The following is a 20,194-nucleotide window of genomic DNA, read 5'->3' as shown; positions in this document are numbered from 1 at the left end:
ATGTGTATATACACAGGCATATATTTATACATGTGTATCTTTCGTTCATTGGGTATACACCCCTCCAGGGATCCTTTTGACCTCTGACCTTGTGGGAAAATTGTTAATTAATAAAGACTTGATAGACAGTTTGTGATATGTTTTTTAATGTATTTGATATTTTTTGACTGTGTATGATGTGTTTCTGACATGCAGATTATGCAGATTATTTTGACTGTATATGAAATGTTTCTGACTGTTTATGATATATTTCTGACTGTATATGATGATTCTTCTGACTGTTTATGATATATGATGTGTTTCTAACTGTACAGCTGTATCTTCTGACAGTATGATATGTTTCTAACTGTATATAATGATGTTTGTTCTGCCTGTATATGATGATTCTTCTGACCGTATATGATATATGATGTCTTTCTCACTGTATATAATGTTTTCTGCCTGTATATGCTGTATCTTGAGACTGTATATGATATTTGATGATGTTTCTAACTGTAAATGATATATGATGTGTTTCTAACTGTATATAATGAGTTGTTTTGCCTTAATATGATGATTCTTCTGACTGTATATGATATATGATGTGTTTCTAACTGTATATAATGAGTTGTTTTGCCTTAATATGATGATTATTCTGACTGTATATGATATATGATGTGTTTCTAACTGTATATAATGAGTTGTTTTACCTAAATATGATGATTATTCTGACTGTATATGATATATGATGTGTTTCTAACTGTATATAATGAGTTGTTTTACCTTAATATGATGATTATTCTGACTGTGTATGATATATGATGTGTTTCTAACTGTATATAATGAGTTGTTTTACCTTAATATGATGATTATTCTGACTGTATATGATATATGATGTGTTTCTAACGGTACACGCTGTCTCCTGTGACGGTGTGCAGTCTCCAGCCCCCGGGGTGAAGCCCAGCCTTCTGGGCAGACGCAGCCTCCTGCTGGATCTCAGTCTGAGCGCAGCCGCCGAAGCTCTCGATCGTTCGCATGAGGAGAAGAATAAAGCCTGAATCTGTCACATGGGGCCGAGGAGGAGAAGACACTCGCTTCCTGAAATGATCCTCGTCCCCGACTGGACGCGTTCTCATCTGTCTGTCTGCTCCTCTGTCACCACCTCGCATCGCGGCTGATCCTCTTTCGTTTTCACCCGCGCCCCGAGCGTCGCTGCCGATGATGATCAGCAAAGTTAAAAACGCCATGTCCAGTCTGGTGGGGGGGATGATGCCGCACGGACACCACCACCACCAGCACCAGCACCACAACCATCACCCGGGCGGCGGCAGCCAGAGCAGCGGCGGGGCGGACAGCCTGCCGCCGCGCTTCCCCTACGGCCGGCCGGATTTCCTGGAGCTCACCCCGGAGCTCCTGCAGTACTCCACGGAGCACGCGTCACGGCCGGTGCTGACACTGAAGAGGGGCAGCAGGCTTCCCTGGAGGACGGGATACGCAGAGTGAGTGGGCCCGCTGCATTCACAACACAACAACAGCTCTTCCACAACACCACAACGTTCACATGTTGTTATGTAGAGAGGTGTGAGGTCTGCTGCAGCCTCGGCAGCTGCTGCACCAGCCAACATGGCCCTTTCCCTCTATCGTAGCCTCCTCTGCACTGTTCCTCCCCTGAGCTGCTGCTGAGGTGCATGTGAACCAGTGCTTCTGACCTGTAATTACTGCAAAACACTCCCTGGTATTACCCTGACCTGTCTGTGCTCACGGATCTGTGAATGCAGCCTTTCACCTCAGGGTCACCTGACTGAAAACAGGAAACGTCTACCTGTCCTCTGCATAACAAGCCTCTGAGCTGCCTCAGGGGGGTTTTAGTGTCTGTGTCTGTGCTTCACACTTCACGTCATATCTTTAGTCTTTAGTCTTGCAGCACTTGTGCACAACTCCACTCCTTGTGCACTTGGTTTCTACTGCAGGTGCCTTCGTAGGCCAATGCACCTGCAGTGCTCCGACAGGTAGAAACAATGCAGCATCCTTTCATTCACACTCTTGTGGTAGATTGTGCTGTTCAGGCGCTTCCCCCCTCTGAGGGGGAAAACACTTTCAGACGTTGTGTTATGAAGCAGTGAACCGCTTCAGTCCTTGACAGTAATATACAACCTCTGGCTGCCTTCCACGATCCTCTACAGAGGCAGAAAAACAGGCTGACTCATTACAGGGAGTCTCAACGGTGGGGGGGGGGGGGGGGGGGGGGGGGGGGGGGGGACAGGGGTGAGATCTGTGACGATCAGTGGGATGAATGAGAAAGGTCGGATGAGGATGGAAAAATAAAAGAAGAAGAAGGAGGAGGTTATTGTGTGGGAATGTACAGCGTCACCTGCGAGTCACTTTTGATGCAATGTCACCAAAACAATAATCACAGCATTATAGCGACGCTGTTTACAACACAGTGTTATCGGCTGATCTGGTCATGCATCAGTTGTTGCCGGTCGTTTAGTGTAGAGAGAGTGGAAATCCAGAGAGTCCACACACCCTCTGCCCTGGGTCCCAAATAAAACTGAAAACAGCAGATTACCACTCTTGAAAATACTGCAAATTATGGCTCTAATCAGGTTATAAAGGTTATAGCTGTTTGTTTATTCTAATGGGACAATGCACATACATTACAAAGCATCCCTTAATTGAGGTGTTTTTGAGGGGATGGCTGTGTGTCGCTTTAAATTTGTTTTGTTGGACGTTTCCGGGTAAGAGCTAAAGAGATATTCCTGGTGATTACTTATCTTTACAGTTTACTGCTCAAACTTGTTTGCTATCATTAAGCGAACAACGTCACATTACCATTCAGAGACGGCCTACACCCCCCCACTGGCTGCAGCCAATGGCTCAAACCGATGTGGCTCAGGACCATGTTCCTCCACCACACTAATGCCCATGTCAGAGGCCTCTGGAGGGGAAAAGACCTCCACTTCTAAAGAGCCCTGGTTCCTTGCCAGTCTGTGTCGCTCCTTGTTGTTATTGTGATCTGAGGAATCACTGACAGGGACACTGACATCCAGACCAATCTCCCTCGACTCCTCAGGCCCCAGGTCCAGTTTTTAACACTTTTCAAAATCATGTCGTGCTGAGACCTGGGGATGAAGTAGACATGTCCCACATAGGCTGGTAATGGCTGATTTCAAAATATACACATAACATATATAAGCAAGTATTACAGAACACAGGATAGTGGGTGAATCTGCGGCAGTGTTTATTAGGGATTGATCAGTTATAAATCCACTCACACGGCTAAAATGGTTGAAAGAAGACCCATTCAAAGCTGTAAATTATCTCTGATGTGTGGAGACTGTTCAAAAACATGACATAACCTCAAAATCTGCCTGAAATAATAATCCCTACAGAGCAGAGAGATTATCTATCGGCTGGACCTCAGTCTCTGGCGAAACGTTCGGCACAGTGGAGGTGAACGTCTGTCCTGACGTCCTCCATGTCTTCAGTTTGAGGTCACTCCATTAGTGTGTGTCTTTTATTCTTGTGACTATTCATGGTCATACCTGTTTGGTTGTTTTGGCCTGACCCCACCCGGGTGGAGACGTTTGTAATTTTACTCTACACACACAGTACACGCTTACTTCTATGACGTTTAATTTCCAAAGTATTTTGTAATGTGTGGACCAGTCAGTCAAGTGTAGGAGGAACCGGATAATGAGTATAGTTCATCCTGTGTGAGACTACTTCTGTCAAATGGTTATTTAAGACCTGTTGAGATAGAGGCGAGCTCCCCGGCCAGTCTGCACTAATTATGAAATAGAGAGGGAGGAAGCAAATATTAGAATAGTCCTCTTTGTAGAATCAGAGTTCATGGATTTCTTTTCTCCAGTTTTAGCCAAAATAGGTTTTATAACAAATGTGTATATCTATTATTCCTGTATAAATAGAGTCTACAACTTTACACATTATAATTTATGTGATAAATCCATGTTTTAAATAATACAGGAGTAACAAGATGGAGATTCTTTCAACGCACAAATCACTTTTAGCCAAATTATTAGATGCTGAAAAATATCCTGATTTTGGTCTTTACATTACAGCGACAACCAAAAGTAAGATTTTCTCTTGGCTGTACTCAGACGTAAATATAAGATGCGGTCTAAGCTCCCCATGCTAACAGCTGTACACATGTGCATCTGCTTACAAGCTGGTGGGGAAGAGGCCAAAGAACCTGGCCTGGACTCTGATGATAAAGCTAGCGAGTCAACATCTTTAATGACACAAACACACAATGTCAAGAACAACAGCACAAAACAAAGTTAACAAGCACTAGTCACGACTTACTTTGTCCAGTAACAACAACCCCAGGCCAACATCTGTCCTGCATTCTTTGGCCTCTTTTGTTTTTTGCCAATGAGTTGAAAATGCTCCAATATTCACTCTTGTTCAGTTTCAAAAGTTTTTTCTCAAGGTAAAACAAATACTTAGTTACTTACGTTTTACAGTACAGGTGGGATACTTTTACTGAAGATGATCAAAGTGATATAAGTGGACAAACAAACATTAAAGAAAGGGAGATGTTGACAAACAGTAGTTGCAATGTCATATCATGAAAATATCCCTTATAGGTTGTTCACTCAGTGTTTGTTCTATAAACAAAGAAAACATCATTATCCAACTGGATTTGACTTGTATCCTCAAAAACTGTCTTCTAACTCCCATAATTCACATGCTCTCATCGACACTGATCTGCGTCCAGATCCTGAACTGATGCCGAGGCGCAGTTTACAAGTTGCAGCAGGTTTTAATTACAGTACCCGACTCGTGCTCTAAACAACAGTTAATCCCCCGCTGTACTGTAGCTGTCTGTTTCTGTCAGGTCGCACCTACTAGCTTGCATTTCAGCATTGCACCATGTTCCTTGCACCATGACGAGCAACTTCCTCTCCCTGAAAAGGAATCCGGAATATGACCGGAATAATTCCTCACACCACAGATGAAGACTTTATGTCGGGGCCCTGCAGAGTTTGTCCGGCTGCCAACTTCCAAACTGAGGTGGTTTCATTCAGCAGCAACCAGGGATTTATCTCTTTCACATTGAATGTGTCGCACGCCTCTCAAACCGGCCGGGGTTACACTGGGAAATGTGTTCATATCAGGAGCCGAGGGATCAGATACAGGTCCACACTTTTTATCTGTAACACTAAATTCCTTAAAACACCCTAGTGACCAAAAGCAGTGGTGGGATATATTCAAGTAACTTTCCATTCATGTATCTGTACTTTAGTAGATTTATTTCAGATACTTGAACTCTACTACATATATCAGCAAATACAAAATCGATACTTTCTACTCCACTTCATTCGGTCCGAGAGATTCACTCGTCCACTGTGATCCAATCAGAGCAGGCAGGTAACATCAGACCCCCCCCTCTTTTAAAGTGATCTAACCATGTTTGCATCAGAAGAGGCCGCAGCCGAGACACAGCCATGATGATGTATTCGACATTGCATTAGTGAATACGCTTACTACTTTTTTCTTTCAATACTTTAAGTATATTCAAAAGAAAGTACTTACTTACTTTTACTAATGTAGAAAAGTTAATTTGACTTCTAGTTACATTTGTGTCTGTTCATTTGCACCTTCACTTCCTCAAACACATCGATGTTGTTGGCTGTATCTCAGAGTTTCTTCCACTGACCTGAAGGTCGGTGGTTCGATCCCCAGCTTCTCCAGTCAGCATACTGGAGGTCGCTTTCCGTGAGACACTGAACCCTAAATTATCTCTGAGGGCCGTGCATGACTGTTTTAAATGGTCTATAGGAGTATAGAGAAACACTTTACAATGTTATTCTGTCTGTCTATAGGCACAGTCAAATACTATATTAATGTTGTCCATTTACCATATACTCTGCCAAAACTTGTTAATATTTAAGAGAATTCAAATTGGAAATGAAAAATAATAAAAAATCCAAATAGAAGCGTTACTTCAGAGCCACTGATCTGTTGTTGACTGACCTCACATGCCTGTAACAGGAGGATGTGTGAGACCTGGAGCTCATTTCACGACTCTGTATGTAAACTACAGCGACAACTATTTAGAGAATTGGTCTTTTTTTCCAGAGAGATTATTTTAATGCAGAGCAGAGAATCAAACTTGCAGCTGCAGACTTTTTCATCAAATTTCATGACGTCTGCAGGTCGAGCTTCTGCAATAACAGAATTCACTGGAACCCTCAACTTCTGCTTTTGAACTTCCCCTGTATGACTTAGAGTGACAGGGTTTAGAATCGAGAAACACTGTTGCAGCAAATAGGACATACCGGGTTTTCAGTCACAAGCGATGGAAGCTTGTGACCGAAACGCAGAAATGTGAGAGAGTTAAGTCACATCATTGGAAAACTCAAGCGTGTGTTTCAGAATCGCATCATTTGTAATTATAGCTCATTGAGCGCATGTGATTACCGACTGGCTGCTGATTGTTCGCTGTGGGAGAGGTGAAGCTTACACAGCAAGAAGGAGTCAACTTCTCCACCACCAGAGACAAGATTAGATCAACACATGTAACTGACGACGAGGGACAAAAACAGAAGAAAATAATTAATAATACAAAATTATATTTATATATTCACATCTGTATGGACACTATATGTAATATATACTCACAACAGTGATGCACTAGATGTTAAAAGTTTATCTCGTAGTAGTGTGACTCAGTTATGTGTATCCTCTGGAGTTTCGAAGTGGAAGCACAATTAAGTAATTTACTATCTAGTAAAATATGTTGTGTAATGTTATAATGTTCTATTACTATAATTCAGCAGTGAAGGACTTTTTATGTATTATTTCTGATTGATATCTTTATTATTATTTGTATGTATTTTTAACTGAGTTTTTTTTTTAGCTAGTCAAACATACTGCAGTCCTTAGAACAGATGCATCCAATAACAGAAAGTAAAAAGCATATTTCCTGAAACTGAAGCCAGCTTTCCATATAGACCTCAAAGCTTCAGTGCATTTTTTTTCTACCAGCAGCAGTCAGGCAGAACTCGACAGAAGAACCGAGCACCAGGTGAAGTCAGGCTGAATCTATAGTTAACCTTAGAATTCAAAAGAAAATGGTGTGCTGGCAGAACTTTTTGGATTTGCTGTGATCGCACTCCAACACGGATGAAAGGTTTTTTTTTGTCTGAGTCCAGATATCCTGAATAAAAGAAGCCTGGCTTCAGCAGAAAACTATCAGGTATAAAGAAAAAAGTCTGAATTCCTCTGTGTTATTAGTCGTACGGCAGAGAGCGCGGTGCAGGACACTGTGGTGCCTGTCCACTGTGGTGCCTGTCCACTGTGGTGCCTGTCCACTGTGGTGCCTGTCCACTGTGGTGCCTGTCCAATGTGGTGCCTGTCCACTGTGGTGCCTGTCCACTGTGGTGCCTGTCCACTGCTTTCAGCTGATTGGAAACTGAAAGGGCTTTTTATAATCCAGATTTGGGCAGTGGGCGCATTTTACTGGCTCATATTTCTGATATCAAAGCTGCCAGCTTCAATTTTCTCTAAAGATTGTAATCAGATGAACTATTTGCAGAGGGGGAGGTCAAAGGTCATGTTTTGATGAGATTTTCCCCCTGTCTCTCATTTCTTTTGTTTGACTGCACAGTTTGTCCTCGGCTTCGTCCACTGACGATCTCCTCTTCAGTCTCTCTTTCCTTTTCCCTTCATGATGTTCCCAGCTGATAAATTACTGATCCCTTCCCTGCAGGTTTCCAAAGGAGTCTTAATGGCAGCACTTGAATTACTCCGAATGTGCAGGAGGTATTATGTCGTACTTTTCAGCTAATGGGGCATTTATTTATAATTGAAACTGAAGATGTTACGTAATGCATCAGCATGAGGTCCAATCAGCATCCGGTCTGAGTCTGTCTCATGTGGCCTGAAGCTCACAGGACTCGACCACTGAATGTTTGCACGTCCACAAAATGTTTATTCTCTCTGTGACACTGAAACAGAAATGTGCAAACTGTGCTGTTTTTTAACGACTGGTGCAGGCAGACAATATTTTGCCACTAACAATATGAAAATCAATCAGGAAGTTGCTGGAGTTGCGTGTTCAGAATCTGCACAGTGTGGCACTGCTGTTGCTTGTGCTGCAGTTAAAGATGATCTCATCAGTATTTTTTATTATTAACTGTCGATAAAAATGATGTTATATGAAAGTCAAGGTGAGATCATATGGAATATTGTATGTGACCAGCTTAGACTTAAACTTAGTTAAAAAGCAAAGATGCACGACAAATGCATGACCTGACAACAAATATGAAATGAAAATGCATGAAATAAGAGGATATTACAGATATTGAAAAACTAAACTAAAATACAATTAGTGACAAACTAAATAAAAGATAAATAAATAAATCAAATAAAAATAAAGAAGATAAGGGACAGAATGGAAAAAATGGGGAATGATAAAAAAAAAAAAAAAAGAGCTGACAAACCCATTGAGAAAAATCCCCTTCAATTCAAGCTGTAATACATTGCAAACATCAATGCCTGGTTTTTATTTTTAATATCAATGAATTATCTGGGAAATTTGTGGAATGTCACAACCTATTCATAATGTTAAAAGAAAGTGATAACAAATATTTACCTGTCACTGCCCCTTGATCTTGATCCACACCAAAATCGAATGGGTTCTTCCCTGAAACATCCTTTCACCGAGTTTCAAGGAAATCAGTAGTTTTAGCTCCAGTAGTTTTTAGCTCAGTTTCTTTGTTTGTCTGCAGGATTATGCAAAAACTACACAACAGATTTTCATGCATTTTCACATCTTCCTAGTTGTAATTCGTTGATCTCGATGAGAAGACTCAGGTACATTTAGGAGACCGATACCTATGAGTGTTTTAAACTTGGTGCAGCTTCATTCAATTTAAGGAAGGTCTTGGGCCCTTGCAGAGGTATGTGCTCTACAGAGTGACCTCCTTTTTTATTTACAGTTTTATTTTTTATACATTTACAAACCTCTGAAGCACATTGTCTCATATCCTCATCACACGTTGCGTCCCTGCTCTTCCAGGGGAGTTCACTGCAGCACTGCAGAATGAAACTGCATTACTCTGAAAGCATCATCCTCCACCGGCATCAGCTCATAATAAAAAACACTTTATTCATCCTCCAAGTTCCCTCTGGGACACGAGTGCATCCTGCCTCCACTCTTTCCCCACTCTGTTCTCCTCTCTCCATCTTCCTGTCTGCTGTAAATCAAGTTTTTTTTTTGCGAACAAACACTATCAGTAATCTGACTCCCGGCTCACCTTTCCTCCTCCGCCTCTTGTCTCCGTCAGGGTGATCAACGCCGGGAAGAGCATGCTGAACGAGGACCAGGCGTCCGCCGAGAAGCTGTTCGTGAGGAAGCCGAGCGGCAAACACAGGAACTCCACCCTGCTGGAGGATAACGGGGTGAGCGAGGGGCCGAGCTTTCAAACACCAGCACTGGAGTTCAGGGAATGAGGAAATGTCTGGTCAAAGGACGACGGCTCCGATAAGTATTCGTTGATAATGTTTTGGAAACAGCGAACAATAAGTCCTGAGGGTGTCTGAAGAGAGTAGTGTATTTTAAATTGTGCGGAGTGGACTTGACAGCGATGCATTTTAACCTCCTCACACTTTCTTTGGTTGCGTTGATATCTGATTTCAAACTGCCCGGGTTTTCTCATCCCCTTTGCTTTCAATGGATTCACCTTGTAATTCCCCTCCTTCTCCTGTGGGACGTATCATTTTACACTGTTCGTGATTTCAAACATCTCTGGTATTTCCCCAAACCTCAGGAACGAGTGGTTCAAAATATCTGAAGTATTTTTTCAGGGGATTTAAGAACTTTAATTTGCCTTTTTAACTCAGCTTGTTTTTTCTGTGTACAGTTTATACTGTCACATTGGGTTCAGTGATACAATGAGTGATATTAACAGTGGAACAGGGAAGTGCTTGTATCAAAGTGGTCAAAGCCACAGAGAATCATCAGTTCACTCTTAATTTTCCTCTTCCCCTTCACAAAGCGTTTTTTTTTAAATGATTCTTTTGTTTTTCATGAACATAACTTTTGCTTAAACTAAACTCAGATGCATTTGAAAAAATATATTTGGACGTGCACTTTGAGTTTTTAGTGTCGCCCATGTCCCATCCGCTCACATGGAGGAGGCTTTGGTTTGTGACCTGTATAGTAGCCAGCCACTAGGGGGCGGAGGGCCAAGAGGATTTCACTTCACTTTTGGGGAGCTCTTATAATCTATGGGGGACACAGGGGAGCAGTTGACAGATAAAAAGTCAAATACTTCCCCTAGGAGATGGTGGAGACCAAAAACAAAGCTAAAAGACAGAGTTTACTGGTGTTTAATAGTTTTTTAACAAGTTCAAATAATCATCTTGGAAGTTGATGATGTGTTGATAGTCTTTTGCCCCTTAATGGTCAAAATTTTGTCTCATTTATAAACAGAGATCAGATCTTTCAGACGCCATTTTGAGAGTACACCATTTTCCCACCTTTGAGCGCACATACACATTTAGCATGAATCGTTTGCACTGGTTTATAAATGAGGCCCCTGACCTGGTAAAGCATGATGAAGATGGTGATGATGATGTTTTGTTTCACCTCGTCTCCGTGGACCCTTTGACTGGTTCCATCACACACAGGACATAATTGTAGTTTTCCTCTTAAACAAGTTTTACTCATCTGGTCGATAAATATCTGTTATAGTCCGTCACGGCCCTGAAAGACCTGCACACACACACACTTACGCACACACAGGCCTCCACTTTGTGTAAATGAATTACATCATCCCTTGTTGCACCCATCCCCCCCTTTCTGGCATGGGAGGAGTAGGCAGATGTCTTGTGCATGTGCATCAGTTGCTCCCACTCAGCCTGTAAACATGTCTGCAAACCCGGAGGTGCTGCTGCCTCTCTGTCGCCCCCTGCAGCATTGACATTGTTCTGTATTCTGTTCATCACGTGTGCAGATCCGTAGGCTTGGACAGATACGTTGCTTTTGTTATTACACTAACACTGATGTTCTATAGTGTTTAATAATGGCTTTAAAAGAAAATATTTTGTAATATCTTGCCACAATTCCAATAATGTTATAATCTAGATTTACTGTGATGCAACATATTGTGTAGCATTTAAAACGTCACCAGCTGCAGTTTCACAGCCTGTAAACCCTTCGCAAATCTGTGCCTTCTGCTCACAGATATAATCTCGTTGGAGCTTTTTAAACCACACCCTTCACTGGAGGATTATTATTATTAGTCAACTATTATATATTAATACAAATTCTCCCTTTTATTGAATTCATTTTCACGTCCTTATAACTTTGTAGGATGGCACAGGGATTCCTCTCCACTTCTGGGGCGTGTTCGACGGACATGCGGGGTCCGGGGCCGCCATCATGGCCTCCAAACTTCTTCACCGCCTCATCCGAGACCGCCTGGGAGAAGTCTGCCACCTGCTGGAGAATCCCACCAGCGCACCGCCCATCTGCCTGGCCAAGAACGGCAGCCCGTACCAGGCGGACGCGAAGAAGGGGGCCTCCCAGGAACCAGAGGACCCCGATGCCATCAGCGACTCGGCGGTGCGCTTCCACATGGAGAAGGTGGTTAGTTTGGAGAGTCTGGTGATGGGAGTCATAGAGACGGCCTTCAGACAGATGGTGAGCAGAGCAAAGCCCTTTGGGAGTTTGGCTCTTTTGCATCTTGAAACATCTGTAAGTGATTTTGTGGCCTCTCGCTCTTTTTTTCTGTATTTCAGGACGACTTGATCGAGAAGGAAAAAGCATCGTATGCCATCTCTGGTGGGTGCTGTGCCCTAGCTGCCATTGATTTAATGGGGAAACTTTATGTGGCCAATGCTGGAGACAGCAGGTGAGTAAAACTGTAAAATAAATACATAAAGATAAATGTAATTCAGGCTCACAGCTGGCTCTCCACTACATGAAACTTTATACTCATGGGGAATTCCTCTCCAACAAAGCTTCTCCTATGCCCCCTGGAGGTTCATTTTGCTCACTTCAGCTTCATGTTATCCTCTTCAGCCAACCAGCTCATGTGAAGTGTTGGTGTGCATTGACAACTAAAAAAAGGGAAAATGTGTATTTCTGTCGTCTCACTGGTGTGTCAACTCCCTCTTTCTCCCTTCAGGGCCATAATCATACGGAACAATGAAGTGATTCCCATGACCAACGAGTTCACACCTGAGTCGGAGAGGCAGCGGCTGCAGTATCTGGTATTCTTTATGTTTTAAGTCACAAATATCCAAAGACACACAGATTACAGAACCTATACGTGACCTCTATTTCTTATTGATGATGATTCTGATGCACGTTAATCAGGGACATCCACTGCATCAAAACAAGCGCTCCTCTTTCGCCCAAAGAATTGAAAGCATCCCATAAGGCTGCATTGTCTACGTCTTGTCCCTCAGCCAATGACAATGCGGAGTTACCTCACATGATGCAGAGTCACAGAAGAGTTACATTTAGAAAACTAGAATGTACCTCCACCAAGGCCCAAAAGTCCCCTTGTGAAACCACATTCAAATTCACTGGATCCAGATGTTTATTTGGATCTGCCCCTACTTTCACGCAATCAAAAAATATAAGTCCTGATTATTTTCATCTAGATCTGTGAAGAAATCAGTTTAAATGTTACATAACTTCTTAATTCACAATGTTAAAGATATTCCTGGAGGTTGAGGATGGTGAAACCTACAGGACAGTGAAACATCCTGATGTTCTTCAGCAGCTGCTCGTTCTGCAGTTGAGTCGCAGATGGTGTTTCCTCTTAAAACAGGGAGATGATTAGTGGCTTCAGTCTCCAGCTCGCAGCTCTGCAGGCCGTCTGCAACACATCCAACACCAGAGAGTTTCACATTTGAACAACTACACAGAGGTGACAGACGTTTAGACTCTTTGTTCTGTGGTTTGATGCATCCTGCCTCCTTAATGTGTGTGTCCCTGCAGGGCTTCCTGAGGCCGGAGCTTCTGGGTAATGAGTTCACTCACATTGAGTTCCCTCGGAGGATCCAGCACAGTGAGCTGGGGAAGAAGATGCTCTACAGGGACCACACCATGACCGGCTGGTAAACACCATTCATAATCAATGTTTTCACAGGTTTCATGGTCAATTTGTTCCGTGCAATCAATGTTCAGAGCAGTTTGGCTGTCGACTGTTGAGAATTTATAGTTTGGAAAACATTGAATTAAGAATACATAAACATTTACGCCTTTTCTTCAATTTTAAATTGTTTCTTGATTTGTGTTCAAACCCCAAAATAATCAGTTTTACTGTATTTTGTTTTATACTTTAGTTCAAAACAAAACAAAACTTCCTGAATGATTTCCTCCTATTTATCTAATGATCAAAGGACTAATTGTGTTTGTTTCAGTAACTCCCATCTGTTTGTTGTTTTGTCGTAGGGCTTACAAGTCAATCGTTGAAGATGATCTGAAATTCCCCCTGATATATGGGGAGGGGAAAAAGGTAAGAGACATCGAAAGAAAGTTTCAAGATCCAAGTTTCAATTCAATATTCAAATTACTGTCCATTTATGAATCATTTCCTAATTTGAAGTTATGACAATTTGATTATCAGCAACAGAAACATGATATCTGCAAATACATTGGTCATTTGCCTCCATTGTTGAGATACTTTGTTCTGTTCCCCTCACGACTGAGTTATTATTTCATCACGTGTCTACACGATAGATTTTTTTCCTAAATAATCCCTCACATGTGGATTTTCCTGGAAGTAAAGAACAACCCAGAACAATAACGTGCGTGTGTGTGTGTGTGGGTGTGGGTGTGTGTGTGTGTGTGTGTTGTATTTGGTGACACCTTTGAAAAAAAGCTAAAAACTCGAAAACTACTTTCCTAATGTAGCATCAAGATTTATTATCTGGTTCTTTTATTGTTTGACTTCTTAAACTGTTCTTTTTTTAGGCCCTTTTTGACTTTGCTCCGTGAAAGTTGACTTGTAAATTAAAGTAAACTTCACTTATTTACTCCTCCGCAGGCTCGAGTCATGGCCACAATCGGCGTTACCCGCGGGCTTGGAGACCATGAACTGAAGGTGTACAACTCCAACATCTACATCAAGCCCTTCCTCTCATGTGTTCCTGAGGTGAGTGTGAGGAGAAGAAGAGAAGCAGCTCTGGAGTCACGGGAGCTTTGTTCCTTCAGCCTCCTCAGAGTCTGTAGGATAAGTTCAAAAAGCCGTCGGGCTCCGGGCCTCACTTTGTTGCCTGTTACTCAAAATGAAACTATGTGCACTGCTCAAAGCTCTGTCTCTGTCTTACAGACTTAGATATGATGCAAAGAATCAAATTTATCCAGTCCGGTGTGATTTCAAATTCAAAGTAATGAGTGAGTACAACCGTAGAAAAAGTCTGTTTGCCTGTGATCACTGCAATCAAAGTAATTTAAAAAAGGCAACATTCAAAATTCAATTTACTTGTGAACAACACATCTATATGCCCCCTGGCCTGGGTTGTGTCTTATACAACATGTCTCCACACGACGTGTTGCTTAGTCAAGTAAGAAATCCAATTGTGAGAAAAGTGCATCGATAGGCTTCTGAAACAAGCTGATCCACTGATGCAGACGAAACCAGGAGTCACAGGAAGAACTTACTACTAACAGGAGGTGCAGTTGTCGTCTTAGTCATTAAAAAGGCAGATGGGTAAACAGACTGTTCTGTGGAAACTGGTGTTTCAGTGACTGATCAGACGGTGCAAAGGTCACTGCAGGAAGTCTGCGGCCGGCGGCCAAGAAGAAAACAAGAATCAACTTCGCCAAAAACAACATGAAGAGGCCTGATGAAAATTGGCAGCACAGTCTTTTGGCTTTCGTCTTGGGCTTTAGCTAAAAGCAGATTAAACTTTGATTTGTAAATACATCACACTTTAGTGATACGGCCAAGAGGTGCTCAGATACTGTAGCTCTGATTCCCATTGCACTATATATTAACAAATGTCATCTAAGTATTTATAAACTGAGTTTAAAGATTAATTTAAGGACTTTTAAACAGGGGTGGATCCAGGGGCTGGACCAGGGGGGCACTGGGCCCAGCTGAAATCTGATTGGCCCCTAAAGTGCCCCTGTTCTGTCAATAGTGTTTGATTTTTAAATGATTCATTAATTTACTAACAGAAGAGGACAAACTGGACAAGCTAAAAACCTTTTGAGTTTGTATGATAACTGAAGGCCACAGGTTCTCTATCATGTTCGGGAGGGGAGGGTGAGGTGAGGGGTGTTCAGCTGCAACATGCAACTTCACCACTAGATGTCACCAAATTCTACACACTGAACATTTCAATGGGGACCTTACTGACTCAGGAATTGTGCATGGATGTTGGACATAGAAATGGCCCCTCTGTGTAAATGATAGCCCCTGATTCAGAAAAATACTAGATCCGCCCCTGCTTTTTAAAACTCATAAATTCTCTAACCTGAATTAAATAAGCGCAGTGTTGTTGTTGATCTCGTCATTTGAGAAAAAGGTCAGAAGGTCACAGAGTCCTGACACTCGTCACGCTTCTTTGAATTCAAAGACTGTTTACGTCCTCTTGCTAGATTTGGTTTTGCATTTCCCTGTCAAGCTCCAGGAATATGATCAGGTCTTTCCTGCTTAAACTCTGGCTGAACCAAACGAAACCTGTTATAAGTCTCTTGAAATAAGTGGCTCAGCTTATGTGAGTAAACAAGAGCAGCTTTACTATTGCAAACTGAGGTTATGTCTCTTGCATACCAGTAATCTTTCAGCACAAATTCACACACAATCAGAAAATGCCTTCTTCATATGCAAAGTTGTTTTTTTTGTGTGTCTTTTTAATATAACTGCATGGTGAAGAAAATATTGCTTTTTCATTCTCAGGTGAAAGTTTATAACATGGCCGAAAACAAGCACGGCCCAGACGACGTCTTGGTCATGGGCACAGATGGATTGTGGGACGTAACCACGGACAGGGAAGTGGCAGATGCTGTGTCAGCCTACTTATCCGGCAGTGACCCCTCTGATCCCATGAGGTATGCGCTCTGCCAAATAATCCTTTACATTATAGGCTTTGCTTCCAGCTACATATTCTGTCATGTGCTGCGTGGACAGGAAAAAGACATGAAAACCGCAGTTTCTTAAATCCTTAAATATAGTGTACTCAGTTTGTCCACTAGATTGTGAACAATTAGGATCTATGTGAGAATTCTATACATCCATTTGGGGAGTGGAGGAAGTGGAGATGCTTCGTCAATCTTCATATACAATTTATACTTTTCATATTAAGGTTATTTGTGAGAAAACTTCTGTCAACCTATGAAATACAAAAATACCTTTTTGGCTTATGACCATTTAAAAAAGAGCAGCAACTTAATGTGGCCCCTTGTGAAGTTTCTTTGATATGATACAATATGACAAATTTACTAAATGTGTTTTCTATCATATAGTTACTTGATTAAACATGAATCCGTGTGTTGTATGTGTGTTTGTTGCTTGTTCTAAATTACAGTGTGTCTCACTGGTGTAATGAGTGTGTTGGTGTGACACACAGGTACACCCTGGCGGCCCAGGACCTGCTGATGAGGTCTCGAGGAGTGCTGAAAGAGCGCGGCTGGAGGCTCCCCAATGAAAGACTGGGCTCAGGTGATGACATAACCGTGTTTGTCATCCCGCTGGCGGGGGGGAGCGAGTCAGAGACATGACGTGATGCCGCAGTGGCCCGCTAAGACAGCGCTGACTCGTCAGGGTCGCTCCAACCGTCCCTCCGAGCTCCCTGAACCCCCCCGGACCGATGGGGCGTCGGGAGAGAAAAAACACCTTTGCCGTGCTGACCTATTTCGTCACATGACACATTTCATTGAACCGCTGACCCTGTGTCAACCCACGTATGACTCCTAAAACATATCTGAACCCTTCCTATAGCGACGACTCTGGTCTGAGCAGCATCGACCTCTAGAGCAGACCCCGTCCCAAACCCGGGATCCCATCTCCTTCGATCAGCGTCATGTAACAGAAGATTCTCAGCGACGTTATAAAGACAAGTCAAACTCCGCCTCCTTGACCTGCTGTTTGTAACAGTCGCCAGTGAGAATTAAAAAACCCTCGCAGTATTTTTGTTTCCTGCTCATGTTCGAGGCCGGACCGCTTCTCAACCCTTTGAACTGATTCTTCTTTTTCAGGTCATGGCCTAAATGTGACTCTGTTTTTCAAAAAAAAATCTAATTTACAATCTTACTTGGAATGCAGGAGGGAATGTGAGGAAACCAAAGAGATGCCGCTATGGCATAAGGATGGAGATCTGTACAAATAAAAAGAAAAAGGATAAACAACAAAACAAAAATAATAGACTCATTTCTGTACATTTAAAGAGGCATGGAGGTCGTTAAAAAACAGAGGAGGAATGGACCTTTACAGCACAGAACCTGATCAGAATCCGTCTCTGTGTCTCCTCTGCGTCAGTATTGATCAATGAGGCACCTGACAACTTGTTGCACACTCTGTGGTAGCCCGTTGATTTGTGATATCTTTCTACTGAATGTGCTCAAAGATGAATCGTTTTAGTTTACTCATCGCCGTGAAGCGAACAGAGGGTTTCGCTTGAGTTCAGATAAAATAAACAAAGCATCTGGATTTTTCCCTTCCATTTCACTGCGTTTTCTTTGTTTAACAGGTAACAAGTAAACGAAACATTGAAATTTCTCTGTTTTTTATAGTAGGGGTAGAAACAGTAGAACAGTAGGGTAGAACATTAGTTTCACCAGATCCTGTTGTATAAAGTTAATAACGCTACATTTAGATTTGGCTGTTCCCCCCTGGTCCTCCCCGAGAGAGGCGAGGAAACGGTGTCCTTTCGAAAACAGTCGTTAATCCATAACTGACCAATTAGCACGCGTCAGCAGAATGCTAGCTCGATAAAGGCAAAATCGCTCTCACTGTCAGCAAAACAAAGCAACATTTTTATTATGTTTAATAGATATATATAAACAATACTATATTTGGCAAAATTAGAAGCACGTGTAAATAAATTCGATTTGCCGTTGAGCTCCATTCATTGAGAACTACCTCGCTGCTGCCCTCTAGGGGAATTGCAGCCAATATTGGTACAACGGCATTAACAGGAAGTGGTCATGCTGTCCTTAAATCAGCTCCGGTTTAACCCTTGGAGGATAAATGTGTTGATGTAGTAAGATGTGTTAAACTTCACACTTAAGCCTTATTAAGACTGAGAGGGACTTTTTTTCTGCACTAATTTGATCCTTATAGACGTAGCTAAGAATGTTAAATGCCCTTTCATGTACTGGATACCTCTTTTGTACCATTTCTGTTGTATTATGCTGTTGTTTAGGTTATCCACATATAATTCAAGTCAACTTTGGTTGGAAGCAGTATTCGCATTTATATTTTTTACATTTCTATCCATACTTGTTTGTTGTTTAGAAAGTTGTTGCATCCTAGAAATCGAGCTACCGAAATGTGAGGTAGACGAGGAATGTGGACCAGTTTAGAAATAAATCGGATTTTTCCCAAATGCCTTGAATGTTTTGATTTACACTCTCGTGTCATTGGATCTCAGACCAACAGACATCAATGATATTAATGAGTCCTGACTTGATAGTTATTCACATCATTAGTTAGAATTAGAACAAACAGTAAGGACATAATTAATCTCAACATTTCTCTGTAAAAGAGTTTCAGGAGAAAACAATATTCAAATATAAGTGTAAAGTATTTAAATATAAGTATCAATGATACATCGTTTTCTTTATGTAGCACAATGCCTAAATATTGATTGTTAATAGTTTAACTTTATAATTGTTTAAATACTTAATACCTTTTCTTCTCTGCCCATATTGAATTCTAATGTGTAGAGAGGTATTGAACTTGTATTCTGATGGTTTGCTTCAAACTGGGCTGTGACTTTTCTTAAAACAAGCGAACAGTGATCTGCAAAAACAATTCAGTTCCTTGAAAATAGTTCCTGAGACTTAACATTTGACTTTGACTTAAAACGCAGCTTTTATTACATCAAATAAGAACAAATGTCAAAGTCAAGCATTTATATTCATCATCATCTTCCATAATACTGACACTAATGGGAGAAATATACTGAGATACTTAGGTTTATATCATTCTGTAAAGATACTGCACATAAAAGTATTTCTTTCAAAAAGTAATTTAGTACAACCAAGAGCACCAAACATTAAAATGGACCCTTTAATTATGCTATTACGTATTACAGCAGTTCATTATTATCATGGAGGCTATAATATACAGGCGGTAATTTAATGTAGTTGCTGAGCAGGAGCTAATTTTAATTGCTCTATATTCTGTTTAAAGCATCTTGTGTCCACCCACACAGGCTCCCTCCCTTTGGCCTGAATAGAGCTCGACTGTGGGGGAGTCATCTGCCATCTCCCTCCCTCCCCTGTTCGCTTACATCGTTTAACTTAACCCTTTATTTCTAGACGACAAGGAAGATCATCTGTGACAAAATTATATTCATATAAAAACCAAGTGAAATCAAGCTCTTAAAAACAAAGATTAAGAAATAATCACCCACAATAATCAAAGTAAAACCTGTAGAACCTGTAGAAGGTGTAGCCTTTGGTTTACAGTGACTTATCAAGTTTTATCTGTTGCCTAAAATCTTAGTTTCCCCTGCCAAGGATGGGCTAGTATTCTTTCTCCCCTGTCAGTTTGTGTATTTGTTTATTTGTTAGCATAATTACGCAAGAAATGACGAAATGGATTTAAGCCAAATTTGGTGAAAGGATAAAACATTGGCCTTGAAACTTTGGCGGGCCATTTTCTTTCCCAGGTTATTTAACATTCAGCAGGTTTTTATTTCACCTCTTCACAAGTTTCTAAGGGAAAGTTTCTCACGAAACTTGATGAAAGAAATCTGACCCATTCAGGGGATTGTGTGACTTTTGGTGCAGCTTGATTGAATGTCAGGGAGCCGTTGGGCCTTGGCGGAGGCTCGTGCTCCACTGAGTTCCATTCTAGTTCGTAAAGTTATCACAAGATGGTCAAATAAATGAGGAGGAGTCACAAGTAGGAAACAACAACATGTTCCTCTGCAATGGAGGCAAAATAATGTCAATAAAAAGGTAACTCACCTTTTTCCACCGTGGATCATTATGTCAATCAGTAAGAATTACACCTAGCTATTAATATTAATGTTTTTATTGTTGTGATAC

The 20,194-nt window shown here is 41.6% G+C and overlaps 1 protein-coding gene across 1 annotated transcript; it reads left to right on the top strand.

Annotated features, from left to right (window-relative positions):
• Positions 1–799: 799 nt before the first annotated feature.
• ppm1j (protein phosphatase, Mg2+/Mn2+ dependent, 1J) lies at positions 800–18,522 on the top strand. Its single transcript, XM_062406565.1, has 10 exons — positions 800–1,478; positions 9,297–9,411; positions 11,327–11,656; positions 11,755–11,867; positions 12,144–12,228; positions 12,965–13,083; positions 13,421–13,484; positions 14,016–14,123; positions 15,876–16,027; positions 16,546–18,522. Exons 1-10 carry the CDS (start codon positions 1,198–1,200, stop codon positions 16,694–16,696), a joined length of 1,518 nt encoding a protein of 505 aa, XP_062262549.1. The 5' UTR covers positions 800–1,197; the 3' UTR covers positions 16,697–18,522.
• The last annotated feature ends 1,672 nt before the right edge of the window (positions 18,523–20,194 follow it).

Source organism: Platichthys flesus, chromosome 2 (assembly GCF_949316205.1).
Source record: "Platichthys flesus chromosome 2, fPlaFle2.1, whole genome shotgun sequence".
NCBI classification, from domain to species: Eukaryota; Metazoa; Chordata; class Actinopteri; order Pleuronectiformes; family Pleuronectidae; genus Platichthys; species Platichthys flesus.
Note: the sequence above shows the minus strand (reverse complement) of the source record. Positions and strands in the feature narration are given on the sequence as shown.